The sequence below is a fragment of the Varroa destructor genome, unplaced genomic scaffold (genome assembly GCF_002443255.2).
Source record: "Varroa destructor unplaced genomic scaffold, Vdes_3.0 BEIS01000006.1, whole genome shotgun sequence".
Lineage (NCBI taxonomy): Eukaryota > Metazoa > Arthropoda > Arachnida > Mesostigmata > Varroidae > Varroa > Varroa destructor.
The window spans coordinates 19,825,198-19,844,670 of record NW_019211459.1 but is presented as its reverse complement, the minus strand read 5'-3'; the positions used below and the strand labels follow the sequence as shown (position 1 = coordinate 19,844,670).

The 19,473-nt window shown below is 39.8% G+C and overlaps 1 protein-coding gene and 1 long non-coding RNA gene across 19 annotated transcripts in view; one reads left to right on the top strand and one right to left on the bottom strand.

Annotated features, from left to right (window-relative positions):
- Positions 1-4,160: 4,160 nt before the first annotated feature.
- Positions 4,161-19,473, bottom strand: part of LOC111253231 (diacylglycerol kinase delta-like) — a 226,754-nt gene continuing 211,441 nt past the window's right edge. For all 18 annotated transcript variants that reach the window (XM_086993786.1, XM_086993788.1, XM_086993787.1 and 15 more), the window contains 6 exons: positions 16,043-16,138; positions 14,550-14,663; positions 8,086-8,247; positions 6,248-6,487; positions 5,890-5,946; positions 4,161-5,650 (listed from right to left, as the gene is read on the bottom strand). In XM_086993786.1, the coding sequence (XP_086849912.1) occupies positions 5,582-5,650; positions 5,890-5,946; positions 6,248-6,487; positions 8,086-8,247; positions 14,550-14,663; positions 16,043-16,138 (738 nt within the window). In that variant the 3' untranslated portion in view covers positions 4,161-5,581. The remainder of the gene's footprint in view (positions 5,651-5,889; positions 5,947-6,247; positions 6,488-8,085; positions 8,248-14,549; positions 14,664-16,042; positions 16,139-19,473) is intronic.
- On the top strand, positions 13,395-16,037 carry LOC147754962 (uncharacterized). The gene is made up of 2 exons (XR_015330713.1): positions 13,395-13,505; positions 14,499-16,037. It is a non-coding gene; the product is annotated as an uncharacterized LOC147754962 (long non-coding RNA).

Sequence of the window (19,473 nt, the reverse complement as noted above, 5' to 3'; positions counted from 1 at the left end):
TGAGAAGGAGTGAGAGTTTATTTTGGGAAGTAATAACCCGTTTTTCTCGTATCGTGCTCAACAATGTATAAGACATAAGTTTACTTAGTAAGTTAATTTTACTGTCATTATTAACTTGAAGTCTATTATACATATTTACCTGACAATCGTATTACTCGTGTGTGGGTCGATGGGGTGCGCTACACGAAGCTCACAACGGCGAAAGATTGTTATAAGGCCTGCTACTTTCATATGCTCCTTTCCGCGTACCCTTAGTTTTAACACTACAGTTCTCGCAGTAGTTCTACCATAGAAAAATGTGGTCCAGAAGCGAACGCGTTCCGTTTACAGTCTTAGTCAGTGTAGGTTCATGGAAAAATCACGATTAATATTAGTCATCTTCGTCTATATATCGTTATAGCATAAGTTCATCTATATACTTTATGTACCTGTATATCCACTATAATGTTTGTGGTGTGTATGTATGTAGCCAGCGACTACAGTGCTGTGGGATTGAACGCACAGGTTTCCGATGTTTTTTACGCTTTATCATTTAGAAGGAGCGCTCAGCACTCGATATTCCGCCCGCGACTAATTCACAGTGGATACATCCGCTGTGGTTCGATTCATCGCGCGTCCACGAAGGTCAAAACGTACCAGTCAGTTCAAGTACTTTCGTTCCGTTGGTCGAATTCCTGTGGCTCGTTTACGAAGACTGATTACACCGTGGCCTGTTTCTGTGTTCACGACCAAGGGGTCCTAAAGCAGATTGCGATCCAAAGATTACGTAAATATGCTTTGACGTCCTTTGCTCCCAACGTTTAGGTTGCAGGACAACGCCCCGGATGCCGTCAGGTTTGGAAAATGCTAGTTTAACATGACAACAGGTCGTATTGTTCTGAACTTTTACTTTGCAAGAAAATAGCAAGTATTCGCACAATATACAGACGTACAAAATTTCCACTTCGAGGGACAACTGTGTTGGCAATGTTGAATTTTTGGGTTAGACGAAGTTTCTTTGACCGAAAAAAATGTTCGCGGTCGTAATTTTAGATGTCAAGTCTCAATCATATCAGCGCAGCTTGTTTGATATGGCTCCAATAGCCTTCTAGCCAGTTGCGTTGTCGTAGACATCAGAACACAGTAAAAGAAAGCAAGGCGTCCATCGTCTACATAGAGATACATATGCGTTACCGCTCTAAACTACTTCAAGTATTCAGCTACAGGAGGCTGCATCAAGAGCTGAAAAAAAGATTAGGGCTATAGCTCTTCTGCCCATTAGTTACTAGTTAATGAACACTGCGAAGTTATACGACAATGGAACATCTATGAAGAAAGAGATAGAAAATATTGGGGGGCAAACGATGCTTCAGGGCGAGTTTCCATTTGGTGCCAGGTACCCTTGATAGCGGGCGGCTTATTCAGAAGACAGGCGTAGGAAGCAGGACCGCTTTAGTCAGGTGCAGGCTTACTGATTTGTTACTAATTATAATAGTGACATTTACTATTATCGTACCGTTCTTATAGTAATTGTTAACGAGTATTGTTATATTATTATGTATAGTAACAGCATTGCCTATGGCAGGCACAAGACTCCACTATATGCTTGTGTGTTAGCAATAACGTAGCAATGTGCAGAAGGGGAAATAATATACAATATAGCAGCGGACGATAAAGAAAAATGTGAGACGACTAATTATAGTAGTATTATCTACACTACGTAACTTATAAGTAAGTTAGATATATATATATATATATATATATATATAAAATAAGGCAAAAACTTGAGGTGTGAATAGATAAACCTCGCCTTCCTTCTGTTTCAATTGGCATTCTCAAAGCGTTATTGCCTTAAAGCGCCGCGCAAAGATACGTCTTCACGCAGACGGGACCAACTGGAAAATGCAGGACGCAGTGTTTACTGTACAGATTACTAGAAAAAGTGCAAGAACAAAAGGAAGGTAACTTTAGATCTGGTAGTTTGTCCACTTGATTTGGAAACAAGGCACAATGCGTACACATGGATAAATGCCCTAGTGGGGATGTAGAACAACTGATCTAGCTGTCGAACTTAACTTGAACTATTTCTAGAAGTTTCCGCCCACGAACGGTAAACCATTCCATATGTAAACAATAGCCAATGTTCGCTGCCGCCTCCAAAGCGGAGTTTTAGCCAATTTCAATCTAACACAACATCAAATACGTATGGTAAATATCAGAGCAATCAGCAGACTATCACCAGTTCCCAACAAATTCGTTAAATTACTGTTGCCGATTTGGACCGCATCGCTTCGTATGTAAACTGCAAGATGGCAATTGTACTATTTTGGAGGTTGCATAGTCTGCGCTCTCGTCCGAGCTGCTGTCCTAACTCCATCGACACTCGTCTCGATTGACGAACAGCGGCCCCGACGGGAGCGTCGTTTCATCGATATATTGTTCAATGACACAGCCACTGAAGGGCAGATAGATAGATAGATAGATAGACGGGTGGCAAACGTTCAGCCCTTTCAACTGCTTAACACGATTGTGAAAAGTTATCACGTATATGTAGAAATAATACGCGTCTGTATAGAATAGAGTTGTTCAATATGTATCTTGAATAGATTCACAAAGTTTAGACCAACCCATTTGGCAGTATATGCTGCGATGCATAAACGTCATCTCACATAGGTGATTTGTTTATGGGTAAGTGCTGCCACCTTTTTGTGGGTCATTTTAGTTAGTTCCTTTCGGGGAATATATATATATATATATTTTAAAGGTGCGTAACTCGATCGATTCCTGTAGGTTGTGTAATGCTTTTCGTCCTATCCCGTCCGCCATTGAAAAGTAGTGTCGATACACTTGGCGTTGGCCCAAAACGCTGGTCTATTGGCTTCGAGGTAAGAACAAGTAGAGACTACTTTATTCAGCTCGAAATCGTGCAAGTAGCTCGGCTATTTGTCCTGTTTGCGCAGGCTGACAAATTACGCTTTTCGACGGCTTCATGCATTGCGTTTCATGAAACGAAATGATTGACGACGTAACATGTCAGTTCTAAGCAGACAAACTAACTTTGTTAACTAACATCAAAGTGACATAAAGATATAATCGAAAAATGACTGAAAGCTATGGCTTGGAACAATGCGTGACAGATAGACATTTTTTTCCGTTTGACCTGACCTCTATATTGTTAAATGCCGTCATATGACTTGATACTGAAAAATCCTTACTGCGCTCTTCCGAGTGTGTGTCGTGCAACTTTGTATGGTAACTGAAACAGCATTTGAATTTACTGAAATAACATCTGTCATAAGGGGATTATTAGACAGTAGTAGTAGTAGTAGTAGTTAGATGGTAACTGTAAGCCTGGTCGAGGCGAAAGTGAAGGGGGGCACATCGATCGTGCAAGACAAACTCAACGTTAGCACTCGATGTTGGTATACCAAATCGTCAACAGGCCAACTTAGAACTTTCAATAAACGATATTCGTTCTGTACTTCGTGCTCGATAGAAATGTGGGATGAGACAGCAGGCTATTGCCTGAACTTTCTCCCACTGATTTTGTCAGGCGGACAACTGAAGGTTGTTTTTTTTATGTACGTCGTGTCTAAATGTAATTGTTGGCTACAGTTTTACAAATCGTTGACGGTAATCTGTCGTCGACAGTAAAAGAAACCCAAATTTGGTAAAACGCTTAGTAGTATCCCCCTGAAAATTTACCCTATGCATATAATTAGTTAAGCCTAGTAGTAGATATCCATCCATGCGCCAGCAACTCATTGGGCAAACGCAAAAAATTCTATTCGTCATTTAGCGTAGAAGATCGCTAATGTAATTAAAATAATCGAAACGAAAGAGGAGCACATCTGGGTGCCTGTTTATAATGGGAGTAGTCTATTTCATGGCTTCTATAGGGATTATAATATATGTAGGGGGTTTAGCAAGCTGTTTATAGGTCAAGTATATAACGTATACTATACAATTTATCTGAGATAGGGAAAAATCATTATGACTAGCTATTATTGTTGTTGTTAAAAGTGCATTGTATACAACTGTCGGATGTAGGAATTAGGTCAGCGTTTATGTAGTAGGTAGCGGTGCGCACCAAGAAGCCAATATATCGCTTTAATGTATTATACTCCACTGCATTCTACTGTAGTTAACGGAACAGGAAGTGGAAATGGAAACCACAGATCTGAAGGTTAACTGTTAATATATTTATCAAATAATAACTCCATCACGAAAAATAAGAACACTTCTACTAATAATATTCAGACTAACTATAGCGGGAGTTCTATTTCTATACAAAGAAAGATACGTACACAGGTATGAGTCCCTTGTGACTAAGTACCCGAACGCCCCTTGTCGTTCGAAATCTACTTCGTTTAACACCTAAATGTTCACTTTTGCTTGGTAACTTCGCTAAGAGAAGGCAAGGGGAAGAAATATCTTCGACGTTATTTTGACTAACTTTAATATTAGCGGAGCCATCGTTCGGGAATGGTGCCGAAAGGGTCATCTCGTTATAAATAGACACATGATGAATGGCGATAATCGAGAGATGCGCGTCATGCGCTGAGGAAGTGAGAGAACTGATATTTTTGGGTCTTACTACTACCATAGGCCTTCACCTCGTTCACACTTCCATTTCGTTACCTTTTTTTTCACTCTCTCTCTCAATCCAACGTCCGATGCGCACGCAACAGGGCGTCATTAGTTAGCTTAGCTGATGACAACAATCGACACAGATCTGTATATTTGTAGGCATTCGTGTGTGTGTGTGTGTGTGTGTGTGTGTGTGTGTGTGTGTGTGTGTGTATACGGTATGGAAAAAATTGTTAAGCTAAAGGCGTGTTTAATAGCTCAAAGATACGTATAATTAACATGGATTTTCGAACCAACCGCGGGTTGCAGTTCGGCAATCGCTGTAGTATACAGTATTCGCTGTTACTCACTCGCCCACTGTCGTTTGCCTTTTACCCTCTCGCACTATATGTATATAACACATATAGGCTCAGAAGAACGAAGTGATCAACAGGTAATAAGGACCGATCATACGCTAACGCTATACGACGCATCTTAAACGATTTCTAGAGAAAGTGTTCCTTCATTTGCCACCGATCTGCCGTAACACATTGTTAATGGGGAGACAATCCGCGTTGTTTTTTGCAGCACTTTCTTAATCTGTGCTATGGTGATGTCTACTATGGGGCTTGTGTTGACGGTTGTGTCTGTAATTATATGTATATAGTTGTTTTGTTACAAATTGTATCATTCGTAATGTTATTTAACACTAAGTGTTGTTATTCTGCTCAAGCTAGGCGCGTATGGCCGCTGGCCTGTACGGCATTCTTTCGTATAGAATAGTTAGTCGACGTAAGCGTTGGTCGCGGAAATAGCCATTGTTACAAATGGGTTATTTCGTAAAATACATTCGGTTTTATGGGTTGGCGTGATGTTCCATTTCATGTATGCGTCAATTTGTAATACGGCTCGGATGAGCTATGGCCGAAGACGAAGCCTCAAAAATAGGACTACCAGACAATTTCCATTTGTTTGGTTTTTCAGGTTTAAACATCGAGCAGTTGCTACTTCGCTTAATCGAGCCTCGCCTTTTTCAGGGTCGCTGCTCGGTGCTGTGCGTGAGGTCCCGTATCGCTTTCAGAATTCGTTTCGCGTGCCTAACCTGAAGTCAATTATAGCAGAGATACGATGTCGGTCGATTAAAAGAAGCTGTCAGAAATCGCTCAAAAAAAATAGGGAGTTTAATAGACACACTGGCAGTTGATTGCTTATAGAATAAACATATACTTTCACGAACGAAAATAACTGACAAATATATAGGATCAGCCTAATCCTGGTAGGGTGCTTTTTAAACTTCTTTCGAGGCTCTTATCAAACATAAAATGTTCAAGTACTATATACCTTCGCAACACCAAGCTGTTTTAAGTCGCGTCGCTCGAGATTGACCAGCTCAGCTCCCTGAAACGCCAATGAAGAAAAACTACATTTGCAATAATTTTGGGCATAGAAAACTACTATTCAACGCCTTTCTGAGCCGATACGTGAATTACTCTTAAGGCCAAAAAAATAGTTTGCATAATATTATCCTTGCTCTAAATATACTGTGCACAATCAATATTCATATTTAAATACAGTTACGAAGTGCCCAAAACCTGCTTGCTTCGGTCTTTGCCCAAAAGCGAGCTCTGTTAACTGATGATACTACGACAAAGCCAATGATCGAAGAGCTCTTGTTTGTCTCATATGCCTTCTGCCTCACCTGTATGTCGTGTTTGAGGAAAGTGTCCCGATATTCAGCCAAATGAAGGGACTCCAGCCAGAAAAGGACCTCTCTCGAGCTCCACTCGGCGACGGGAGCCGCTAAGGCTGCAAGCTGGCCAACCGGTCCGCCCGCAGTACAGCTCTTATGCTCTGAACGATCTGGGGTGGTCGGCGCTGAACGTGCACTTGGCACGAGCGCACAACGTGCAAGAGGTACTTGCGACAGTGTGGGATCTACCTGAAATTTAGATTTAGCCAGAAAAACGAATCAATTCGCAGCGAACACCTGTTCACGGATATGGAAATATCTTAGGAGGCTAGTAAATAGTGATCTTCATGTTACCTTAGCTGTAAAGTTTTATGTTTACTAAGTAAATGTTTATTTACATAGCAGACATTGCGTATGTAGAAGAAGCAAACAAAGTACTATTTTAGCCACTTCCTACATGTCAAGCTCACTTGAACTCTATTGCTGAAATTTGTTGTTTCTAACGAGAGGTGACTGCTTTTCAGAAGCATTGCCCACTATGTGAAGCTTTAATGGTTAGGCATTGAATCGGGTTACACATAATCTATCATATAATACGTTGTATAAAGATCTACGATTGTTATTGTTTCGTGAAAGTAACTATTTTTATACTACTATCTTAGATTAAATAATGTACATTCCGATGACAACTAGCAGGGGGAATATTGCACACGGTGTCATGGCTAACAACATTCAGTTCTCTGTGAAGAACAGATCATATCCTTGGCGCTTTCTTCAAATTTAGATATTCCACTGTCCAGAGACAAGAAAATAAACGTGTATCGATGAGCTAGAACGACATACTCAATGTTGGAAATCGAACTTGATTTCGTAGGACGATTTTCAACAATCGAGTTGCTAAGTTCCTCGCTTAATTCTACGTCGCCTGTCCAATTCGAGCCAGACCTTGCGACAGGCACGCACCCGCCTAGTCTTTAGCGTGCTAAGTCTCTGTGTCAATGAATCAAATAGTGGTTCTACGAACCGAAGCACCTAACAATTTAGGTAGAGGCGCTTAAGGCCCTCTCAGATTCCTGATATACAGGGTGGGTCATCTGAATGAAGACGTTTTTTATGAATTGCTTCTAAAACTGCACCTCAGCAAAAAAAAAAAAGTAGATATTCTAGCGAAGTGTCGTTCGCGATAAGCGTACTTATTTGATAATATAAGCACCATCGATTGTGATGAACGCTTGAAAACGATGCCTAAGTCATCCATTAGTCATTTCCAAAGCATTCCTTGGTGAATTTTCATTGAACCCATTTTAACAGTAACTGTGCGTCAACCGATATTATTAGGGGTACGTCTATAAAGGTATCGATCAAATGCGCTCTATCGAAAAAAAATTCTAGTGGAAGTAAGGCCAAGAACCTTAAAAAGGTGAAAGATATCAGAACGATCCATAATTTCGAAAGGCGCGAAAAGGCGTAAATAGTGTTAAAAAAATGGCAATTGGAATTTATTTGGACGCCCAATAGATATATAAAATGGCTCATTTTATTTTTATTATTATTTTATATTTTGAGGAAGGTTCGAGCCTTTTTATATCCGAAGTCTATCGAGGGTCATCCGGACTGCTTCCTGGAAACATTGCACGAATTTCTCAGAGGTAACAACAGTGTAGACCGTCGAGTTCGGCCAGAAAGTGAAGCTCGATAATAAACTATCGATTTAAAGCAGGAAATTAATACTGAGATGCATCGTACAGATGCCTTTGACGTATACGCAGGCTACTAAAACAGTGCGAAAAACCATTGCGTTACATTTAAATCGATGCAGGACATCTTTCCTGTGTTGTAACTTTTACCTTGGCCAAGGGCACGGTTTCAGAGTGAGCCAGGCAGCTGGCTTTTAGTGCTCGTAACCGAACACGGAAGAAAGCCAGACTCCCACAATGCGGAAGATGACGCTTTGATGAGTCGCGTTGACTTGGGAGGCCGCACGCCTCTTCGTTTAATGGCAGCAAACGCTGTAATAAACAATACACAAAGTTAGGCCAATTAAGAAGGCCGATAATTATAGCCAATTAGATAGAAATAGGTATTAATAACGATACAAACAAATCACTATCTCATAATTGCTGTTTAGTTCTTCTTACTTGTGTTTTTCGAGAATTGCGTACGTATCGGCCGTGAGTTTATCTAACAAATGAAAGCTGCGGATCACAACATCTATTTACATAAGGTACAAGCAACCAGAGCCGGCTAATGCTGTGAACTTTTTCAATTAGTTAAATATCTGCCTGTCGGTCTTGCTATGGTGGTTAGATCCTATCATAGTCCTGTGTAATTTTATTGATTCATTTAAAATACGATAAATTAAACGTAGCACCGCGCTGTCTGAAGCTTTTTTTCGCGGTTGGTTTAAACGACCTTTAAAAGTCGCGGAATAATGCAGACATGCTTCCTGCCATCCTGCTACGTTACGTCCATGCCTTGTTGTTTGCCGAGAGGCTACACGATAGCGATACGACTATTCTTTTCTATACGAGTTGAAAATCAATTTCTTCCCTTAAAGTGGAGGCTATCCCTTGCACTATCCTAAATAGATATTTATATCGCTAGCTTAAAATAAAAGCCAATAGTACATCTGGCACCGTTCGTAGTTTTTTCCCTCGTAAGATCCTGTACAAAGCTAACCAAAAGTGATCGTAACTCTAGAATAGTAGACATACCTTTTTGGTTGTTTTTTAATTCAAGCTATAACCTTTTGCTAGCGGGGACGTCCCCCACCATCTTCGGATTATTCAGACGTTTGCAGGCTAATGTGTTTTGCATGCTTGATTAGTAAAAATGACAACGCTTTTTAAGTAGAGATCGTTCCAGCAAAACGTTACGTGAGACTGTCAGGCAATGGAAAAATTCAAATATAGAACAATGACCAACATACACATGTGGAACATTTATTGCTTGCGTCTTTTGTACAGCAATACAAAGTCCTATTCCAACTAGAAACGAAGTTGAAGTTCTGTACGATAAAGACAACGAAAAAACACCCTTTCGGCGCGCTGTCACGTACCGTCCAATCAACGTCAATTATGAGAAAATTTAAAACGCTAGCCTAATACTTTGATAGTTCACCGCGCAAAGGCTTGTCATTCATGTTCAATAAGCCTGATGTTACCTGAATTCCAGTTCACTGATGCAGCAAGAGGTTTAATGGGGTTTTAATTCAATTAATGAAATTAGTTTTTTCAGGTAGGTATCGTCGTTTGGTTCGCAGTTGAACTGGACAAGCATATGTAAATCTGTTTCATCAAGAATACTTTGATCTCTTTTTTTTTTTTTTTCTAATTATTACAGCTAGAGCGGACGATTCTTTAAATATGTGAAATTATATATATAAATATATATATATAATATCTTCTATGCTGTACATGTTTTAAATGAGAGGCGAACTACAGATTAAAACTTAGTGTAGCAATTTTAGATTTTATAAATTTAAACCAGGCAGCTCCACGTTGGCGACTAATTAAATTAATAACTAATTGAACTTAATAGTACGATTACATGCAAACAGAAAGAAGATATGTGGGATGGTTAAACGTACCCCTTCTACTCAACAGTAGTCTTTTGCAAATAGGATATCTAGGGTGCCTTTATTATTAAGAAAACTATATAATCATTTTGTTTAATACGATCTAAATAAATAAAAAAGAGCTTTATATCCGAAACCGTTGCCAGGCGCTCCATCGAACGAACGGCTCCTAACACGACATAAAGTGTGTCTTTGCTCGGATTCGAACCTACGACTAGCAGGCTTAATACGGCTTAATACATGGCCAACTAACCGACATGTTTGACGAAACCTACAATCAAGTTAATCGTTCAGACGTTGATCGTTTAGGTGTTCCTCTTTTTTCGATCCTATTTAAATTTAATTAAGTAAACAAACTTCTGTAAGTAGAACTACTGTAAATTTGTCAGTATGAGGACTTTCGGGAAGTTTATTTCTACGGGTATTCTATTGTGAAACAATGATAAAGATGTTGAACTAATAGGAATTGAGATCATTTTTATCGATGAATAGATTGTCAAAATATTTAGGGTTACAGAAAAGGGCTGTTCCAGCTAGGGTACTGTAGAACCTTCAAATTATAGCTTTTCTACGCGCTTTTTTGGGGCGCTCAGTCGAAAACTTCCGTAATTATTTCACATCACTGCAGTAAGGGAGCAAAAGTACGGAACAGAAATGTCTGATGTCTTCAGTCTTAATTACAACCTTAATTACCTGGCTACGATAACGTAAGGTTAGGTTGAACAGTGCGGGTGCGGTGCCATCGATCTCAATGACCAGTATGTTACAGTATGTAATTGGTAATAGGCAGAATGCCCGAAGCTATCGGAAGTGTGGCGTGCGATCTCAACAGACGTCGGACACGATCCAGGAACACCGGGAACAAACAAGCAGGTTCAACAAATCAAGCACCAGCGATATTCTGATCACGGGAATATGATTCATGCTGTCCAGTGTTCCAAAATAGCATTTTATTGATAACAATGACCTAATTCGACGCTGCACATGAATAGGTATATAAATTCATGGCGCGGATACGTATAGACGTTAATAGCATGTTAATTTATCTAGGAGCAATCAAGAGCATCAGACAGAAGGCTCGTTCACCACCTGTGCTTGCTGGAACGTAGTACGAAGCTACGTTCCAACCAGCGTTCCGCTAAAAGACTGTTGTCTGATCCAGCTTTTTATTGGGCTTGCTTTAAAACAAAGGACGTGACAAAGTGACTTGGGTTTGGCTCTGGAAATGGTGCAAGCGAAATTGATGCGGTTGTTGCGTGTACGGGAATACAGTTCTCGATATTAAATGTCGACCTGGCTTTAATGAGAGCCTGATACGTGCATCTGGCAGCCAATCTTGCCTTTTGTATGACGCACGACTGCCCTGTCCAACTTCGCTTCGATGCCACCATTGCGCGACTCGTGCTCTCCCCTACTCCGACGGTAGTAGATTCCGCCAAGCCAGTCTTGACGGGGTCTTCAATTTGAAGATTCCTCCGACAGATATGATGAAATAACCCGTAACCGTATCATCAGCGAGCCATCGATTCCGCTAACAGTATCCTTTCCAAGTTAATCAATGTCCTTGGATTCCTACTAGGCTTGATACGATGTTCTGCAAATGGCGTATACTAGTCCTATTGGACGACTCGCCCTGACTAACAAGTAACCTGTTCCCACGAAGCTCCTCTAGCAGACGCCTGTCGATACTCTTAACACGTAGTCAGTTTTATGCAAAGTGATATGGATTTTTAAGCGTGCATTACGCAGTAATCGGGCAGAGGGCTGCGTGAAGCTGCTGGCGCTTGTCTTTTGGCAGCTGCTATTGCCAACTGACGCGCTGCCCACGTGGCTCATTGCTACGCTATATGTCAGGTATTTGTATTGGTATACGCTGCGTCCACATTTACTAATGAGATCACGTGTAGCCGAGTGAGCGTTAGTGAGTGGCCATGGTGCCATATTGGAACAGCCTCTGGCGAACTGCGCCTCTAATGTCAGCTGGACGCTAGTCAAATACTCCAAAGTCTGAATGTTGGATACAAGTAGAGTGTGCTTCACATCTTTTCGCGAAAAAGCAATGGAAAGCTTGTCAATGTATGTTGATGGCGTTGCTGGTGTGGCCCCAAGAAGAAGAAGCAGCTATGGCGGTAGCTATAGATGCAAGTGATGGAAGCGGAAATTCATGACTGCACTATCTTCATCTCAAGCCATACACACCATTCGGACTCTGCACCTTAAATCAAAGCCTGAAACGATATACACTAACGTTTAAATGATGACCAGCATGTGTACAGAAAGCTGTCGCGAAGTATCTGTAAAGTCATGCTTGTATGACCAATCGCCATTGCTTGGGACAATGCATAATGAAGAGGCTCTTAGACGAAGAAGTCGTATGGATAACTGATCGATTAAGTGTTGAGCTTTTCTGAACGACAACAAAAAGACCCGCAGTGGTATTGGTAAAGGTACAGCTTCGACGCTGCCATTGTGGGACTTGTACAGATCAGATAAACAAAAACTGTGACAAAAAGAAACTAATAGAAAACGCAAACTCAAATGAATTCTGTCGTTTCTGAGCTGTTTAAAGAAATGACATATTGTTTTTTACGAATAGTCAGTGAGGTATTTACGTACAAGGACAACTGTATTTATAAAATACCAGTGGCGTGTTTAGATAATAAGATAACTTTATTTATAAATCTACAGCTCGCACTGGCTCGGCTTGTTTGAAGGTGTGTAGGTGCCCTCGGGTGAAGTGAAGCATACGCCCGCCCCCCTGTTCTAGGCTACCTTCCTATGCCATTTCGCTAGGCAATATAGTACAGCGGCTTGAAGCGAAAGTACAATAATGCGTTGAAAACAAGGACGAACGAAAAAAGCTCTGAATATTTATGTGCAAATTCGATCAATTATGAAGGTATTGCATGGTAGAAGGGTCCCTAGGTCGACTTCTAATTATATATATTCCCAGTTGCTTTAACAATCTGACAAAATAACAAACGCTTGCAAATGTATAGAAATGTATTAATTTCAACTAACCTCTTCTTAGTACATACTGTTTCCGGGGGCGGGATTTGCCCAACTCAGCCCAAAATGCAGTGCAGATCGGCTGTAGTTCTTATTACTTAAACACTTACTATGATTAACAAAATTATTTAAAATATTTTTCTTGTTTTTTTTATTCTTTCTATAAACAGTAAGTTGATCCTTTTTTTGGCAGCCAACGTTGAAATACTCGGTGTACAGATACAATCGCTTTGAATATCTCTAATAATCTTCTGTAACAAGCATCGAGTTAAGCTTATCGTAGAGGCATAAAATGCGTATACGGAAGATTTGGAATTGAAGCATTGTTAGTATAAGATATGCGGGACAGAAAATTTGCTTATGTATCTTTGTTTCGTTCGTGTTGGATCTACTGCCATTAGCAGGCTTCAAAGCATAGCAAGCCCCTACGCGGGATATTTCGAAGCGAAATGATTTAATTTGATATGAGATATCAAATTAATATTATAATAGTTAAAATTTTTCAAGGTTTTAAGAGTTATCATCCATGTTAACTCTCTTACGTAGTCTTCTAACGATCGCTCAATCCGATATATTCTTCCAGTGATTCTCAACTGTGAAGATGTGCTTATGGCTCACATATGTCACGTATCATATGGGGTACCGGGATCTTTTTTGCTTCAGTGAGACAGTTACTGGCTGGTAGGTGAAAGAAACGTAAATGTCTAATATTACGTGTAGTAATCTTCCGTTGACAGTTAGTAAATACAACTAATCTGGTCCAAATCATATTATTTTGCGATCATCAAGCGAATACGGTAAACGTTGAGTAATTTTTGAACCAGTTAGGCTGGAATGATACTTCATCGGCTAACTCTACCTTCGAAGCTATTTGACAGAGCTACGTTACCAAATACGATTTCTCTTCAGCGCCAAATCGTCCCTTCTTACGCCTGGTCCCCTCCGACTGGCAGTAAAGATTTAATAATGCTGCGCTTATGAAGACCATATGTTCCGTAGGGGTGGGGAGGCGAGGGTTGTTGATTAACGCTCCGCAAACTATAAGTGGACTACATCACGAGCTCTAACTCTAACAGGCCTGGAGTCAATTCATGGGAAAGCCATTTTTTACTCAGTTTTTGCATTTTCTGTATTTATGCTACGATTCTGCAACGCGTTACATGTGAAATGCCAGTTTTGGCCGACAGAGCCCTTAAACTTTAAGCTGTGTCTCCATGAAGAGCCTCTTCAACTGAGGCAATGTGTCGATATTTTTGGGGTCCGGACATTCGGTCACCCTACGGCTGATCTTCAAACATCTGCGTCATTCATGTACTATCCTTTTTCTTAGGGCCTTCACTGATCGTCTTTTAATTTTGCGCAGCGCTGTGACCTTCGAAAAAAAAACCTGACCACTGGCTACTGATTTTCTAGACTAGAAAATTATTTTTCGAAAATATTTTTCCCTTTAGACTCTTCTTCCTAGAGTAAACTCAACCGGTTTTTATTTTCGATCTTCACGATTGAATACATTTGGCTCGTAAATATTTCACTTATTGTCAAAGTCCGCCGTATTCGCTCGTACCAGTCTAATGTATAGTTGTTGAAAAGTTACTTAAGGTTCAGTTAAAGAGGAAATTGAAACCCCTGTTTGAAACATGCCATAAATTGTGCGTATATATTTTTTTACCCTAGCGTACTTCAAAGACGTAGTGGGAAAGGTAATCAGTGGCCTGCGTGACTTACCTCGACATCGTAAAAATGTGCGAGCGCTCGAATCGCAAGACATCTTTTAAGCTGACGTTCTAGTTCACCGCTGGCACTCACGAGTGCATCTTCATTTTCGTAACCCAATCGACACTATAACGAAGCAACGAGCGCAAATTTCTCAATGTTATAAAAGGATGGCAACGCCACGCATATATGGCACCGCATATATGTGTATATATATATACAGATACATACATCGTTGCTGACCGCTTTGCTAGCTAGGTTACATTTCTTAGGTAATATAGGTCACGTCGAGTTGGCGTTGGTATCATTGGAAGACTGAAACTTCCGTAGCTATGCTAAAGTAGCCTGTATCCAGACATAAAACAGACCGCCAAAAAATGATTGAAATGTCTGCGAAAGTTCTCTATATTTTACAACACAGATGCTGTAAAAAATTGTGTGTTTATGGGCAAGAAGCGTTACAAAACGGAAGGGCCTAATAGCGGTTCCGAACATTTCGACGTAAAAAAAGCTCCTCGTAGTAACCGACTAGTTACAAAAAGAAAACGAGTGAAATTTTTATTGCGAAAGCCGAGCAAGACCGATCTGTGGTTAGTTATGATATCGCCAAATGGTTTGAAACTAGTTAGACGAAATTGGCCACGAACGAAGCTGGAGACTTAAATATGACATAAATTAATGCAAAAAAATTCACGTGATCGCTTTTTCATACGAAGAACTCTATAAAAAAACACAACAAAAATCAATCCGTTTCAAGAGCGGATAACCAAAAAAAGGTCGATTACATCAGACAATAATACAGGTAAAAAAGAATTAGCTTTACAACTTGTGGCAAGTCCAGTTCGGCGCCAAAGAAAGTGGTGCCATGTGTTTTGCGAGATCAGGAAAAAAATTGTGCCTCTTAAGGAATGAAGCTTGGGGAACGATTTATCCGGACCTCTACCCCCAACAGCTAACGAGAATACAACAAGTCATTGAAAAGAATCGATCGGAACTAGCCAATAGAAAAAGGCATCGTTCTACAGCAGGCCACATATCTCTTTAGTTACTAATCGAAAAACGAGAGAAGGGACGTCTTATAGCTTTCGTCGTATAGCCTAGCTTGGATCCTACATCATCCGATTATCATCTGTTTCGGTTTCTGTATAACTCCCTTAATGATATTAACTTCGTTTCAATCGAGGAATACAAAATCACCTATTGCAGTTGTTCAGTTCAAGACCACAAAAGTTCCACGGTGGCACAGATTAGATAAACACAGATAGGATTATGGTGTTACTAGACAAATGAGAGAAAATCGTCGCTTTAAATGGTACATTTAAATATACACTATGTATATATATATGTTTTCGACGGCCCGATACATGTATGAACCACTAATAGCAAACCAGCGCTGTTAATTTTTCCTGCTGCAGTGACGTGTAGAGTGTAAGGTTTAACTTCAGATAAGGATAGATCATGATTTCGTTGAGAACTAAATGAATTGAAGAACGAATGCCACTCACGATGTCTTCAATCTTCTCCTGAATGAAAATTTTCGTCTCAAGCTGAAGTTGCTTAGCCGAGCTGATTAGCTCGCCGAGTTGTTGCCGAAGCTGACCCTAAGAGCAAGAGAATGAACAGTAACAATAACAACAACAATAATTACAACACATCTAGTTGAGCCAATAGGCATGATAAAGCTCTATTCACCGGCAACGCCGGTAAACAAACGTGTGATTTGCGGTGGACATCAGCGACTTCATTGCAACTGAAGGATGGACTGCTGAAGGTATCGAGTATTGAGTTCGGTTAATCCTGATCAGTTGATATTTACACTACCATTGTCCCATGGCTTCTAATCTTCTTATGCCTACGCCTGTAACCTTATTTAGGTAGTGATTCTATGTCGTTATGTTGTAGGTTATCAGGTAAATATATACATGAACATGGCGTAACAGACGAATGAGCAGGAAAAACCTTTGTCCTCTAACACCATGGAACATGGTTTGTTTCAAAGGAAAACAGAAAAATAAATAGCTTTTACATAATTATATACTCTAATGGTTTCGATTAGACCGAAGGGGCCTATCGCATCCGTAGTCGCAGTATTAATGGGCCACTCCCACCAAGTATTTTCAGTGGTTTTTGGGCAATACAAAAAAACCAAATATCAATTGTTTTGACATGTTATATGGACCATAAAAATAAATGGAGTTATCCTTATCGTGTGCTCTAACTTGTCGACAACTTGGAGGTATATATATTATAAAACGAAATACGTTCGTCCTTAAATAGAAACATTTTAGCATTTAGGTACATTTATGTTACCCAACCAGCTGTAAATGTATAAAGCCATACGTGCGTTTCACTACCTCAAGGCATCGGTAGCCTATTAGTTGTCATCTATCAAAAACGATCTTAGACAACTCGGAACGATCGACAAGATCGTTGTCTAAAAAAAAGCTGGGATGTTTATCCCCAAGAAGAGAACATCTGCTAACCATAATGGTGGATATACCCCTTTTTAAATTGATTGACAGCTCACCTCGAACTCGAATAGCACAACTCGTACGTTACAAGACAATTAAAGGAAAACTGGGTTATAAGACGTTGTTTAGAAATGCTTTGGTTGGTTCCTTTCTGACGGGAATCTGAAAGAAAGTCCCATGTCTAATTTGGTCCCTATAGCCCATCGGCAAACGGTTCCAGCATCTAGTTATTCAGGCTAGCTTCAGTACCGAAGCAGACAAAACTTGTCTTCAACATGGCTAGTTTTTAACCCACGTATAAATAGTTTACTGCCCACAGAAATGTTTAAAGGGGCACTGGCTTTTCCGTTAATTAGTCCTTTTTAGTCTATTACTAGTCAGAAAAAGGTATTTTATAATAAAATTCCATTTTTATCAATTCAGTTAGCTCATATATGAGCTTTCTCTTTATATATATATATATAAATTGAACTTTTCTCAACACGCTACCTCAAAATGTCTAATAGGCATAACTAAAAAAGCTTTTTATATATAAAGATTTAGCTAGAATCTAGCTAGATTTAGCTAGTTTTAAAGGAACAACGCTTTCTCTGTTATTATCTGTAATCCTGCCTACAAATGACGAGTTCTCGATTTATTTTCCAAAAATACTATGAATTTTAAAAATTCTTTCAGCTGTTATTGTACAGTATTGTCAAGTTGAGCTGAGCACCATGCGGCAAACGAGCTTGCCTGGATTGAGGCAACGCTAGCCATATCGTGAAGGAGCGCACTAGAGCGAAATTTCAAAAATGACTTGACTTAAACGGCCCGTTACTACAAGCAGACAAAACTATATCGAAGCTAGGCTCGATCATGATGAAATACGTATGACATAAAACCTTAGACGAAATTAGTCCCCACTTCTATTTTACGTAAGAACAATATGGATAAACATTTCATGCTGTATGGTCAGTTCTACATATTAATGTAGCTCTAGCAACATGGAAAAAATGACCGGAATACGGAAAAAAATGACCGGAAAGACCGGTGCAGGAATCAATGCGTTTAGATAGCGACAATACCGAGCCGAAATTGGAAAACAGTAACGAAGGCAGTTAACACGCGCGTAGAGAAGGCTGTATTAGACTTTGAAATACCTGGCCATTGTCTGTATAAGGGGGTTCTCAATTATCTTTTCGGAACAGCCATGAATTTTGATTGCCGCCTTGAGCTCACTGAGAGGACTACCGCCAAGCGTATCAAGTGGCGTCAAGGAAGTGGCCTGTAGGACACCTTAATTACGTATACAGAACGGTGAGTTTTTGATTAGATGAGGACTCGGATAACTGTTTGTGTTCAAGCCTAATTAGATTACGTGGACAATGACACTTCGATTAATTAATTTAATAATTGTAATAACAAGCATTATTATTTAATAGGTATTGCGGCATGATAGCACATTTATGGTGGTCAGCATCTCAACAAAAACACTAAAGAAGAAGTATCATTTTCTCTCCATGCTTAGTCAAACATGTAAAAATCTCTGCGCATTTTAAAAAACATCAGTACGCGTGCCTTCGTGTGGCCTAGGTTCTAGTTAACCCACCCCGCTTCTTCTCCGATTGTAGCTTAGTGGGTAACGTTATTTGCCTGCTAATTTTAGGCACCCGCCGTTGTCTACTCGCAGAGAGACTTTGTTTCGTGCTGGGAGCCAGTCGCGTGTCTAATGGAATTATACATAATGGCGATATCGGACGTGAACTCGAAACATAGAGGCTCTGTCTAACATACATGTTTGGTTTGAGGAAAGCGTAACTTTCTATACGTCGAGTTTATTTCGAGTAGTTGTATTGGGATTTCAGAATAGAATATAGATTCAAACTAACTCCCACTTCCTGAATAAGGTTACTTATCCTTTACCGGTCCTTTGCGTAAAACCCTACCATTTTTTTCCTCCCTAGCAAACGTATCGACATTGTTGCCCTCCATATATTTAATAATTCTTATTGGCATTTTTACTTTGATGAAATGAGCAGAACTGGCTGTTCCTAGTTAGGAAATAGAATCTAAATAAAAATGTCTCTGATGACTATTATTTGGCGATAAGACTTGTAATATAATAGATTCCTTGGCTTGAAGTTCTTAAAGTTTCTTTTTTTAATGTTTGTTATATGATCGCAGATGTATTATAGTATACATTTAAGCGAAAACTCTTATTCCCGTGAAGATTGTTTCACGGAAGAAAATTCGAAGAAGCCATTTGTCTCGAGGAGCAAATACTTTTGACGGGTCAAAGCTCTGGCGCTACGAAAAACGTGTAAGTAAAAAAAAAAAAAGTTAAGGGGCACGAAAGGCTTAACAAGCTAACTGATAAAAGTTCTGGGACACCTTGCAAGTAATTATTGATCCTTGATTATATAAGGCGAGAAACATATCACACAATTGAATCATTGTAATAAACACCTAGGTGGCGCTAATTATGT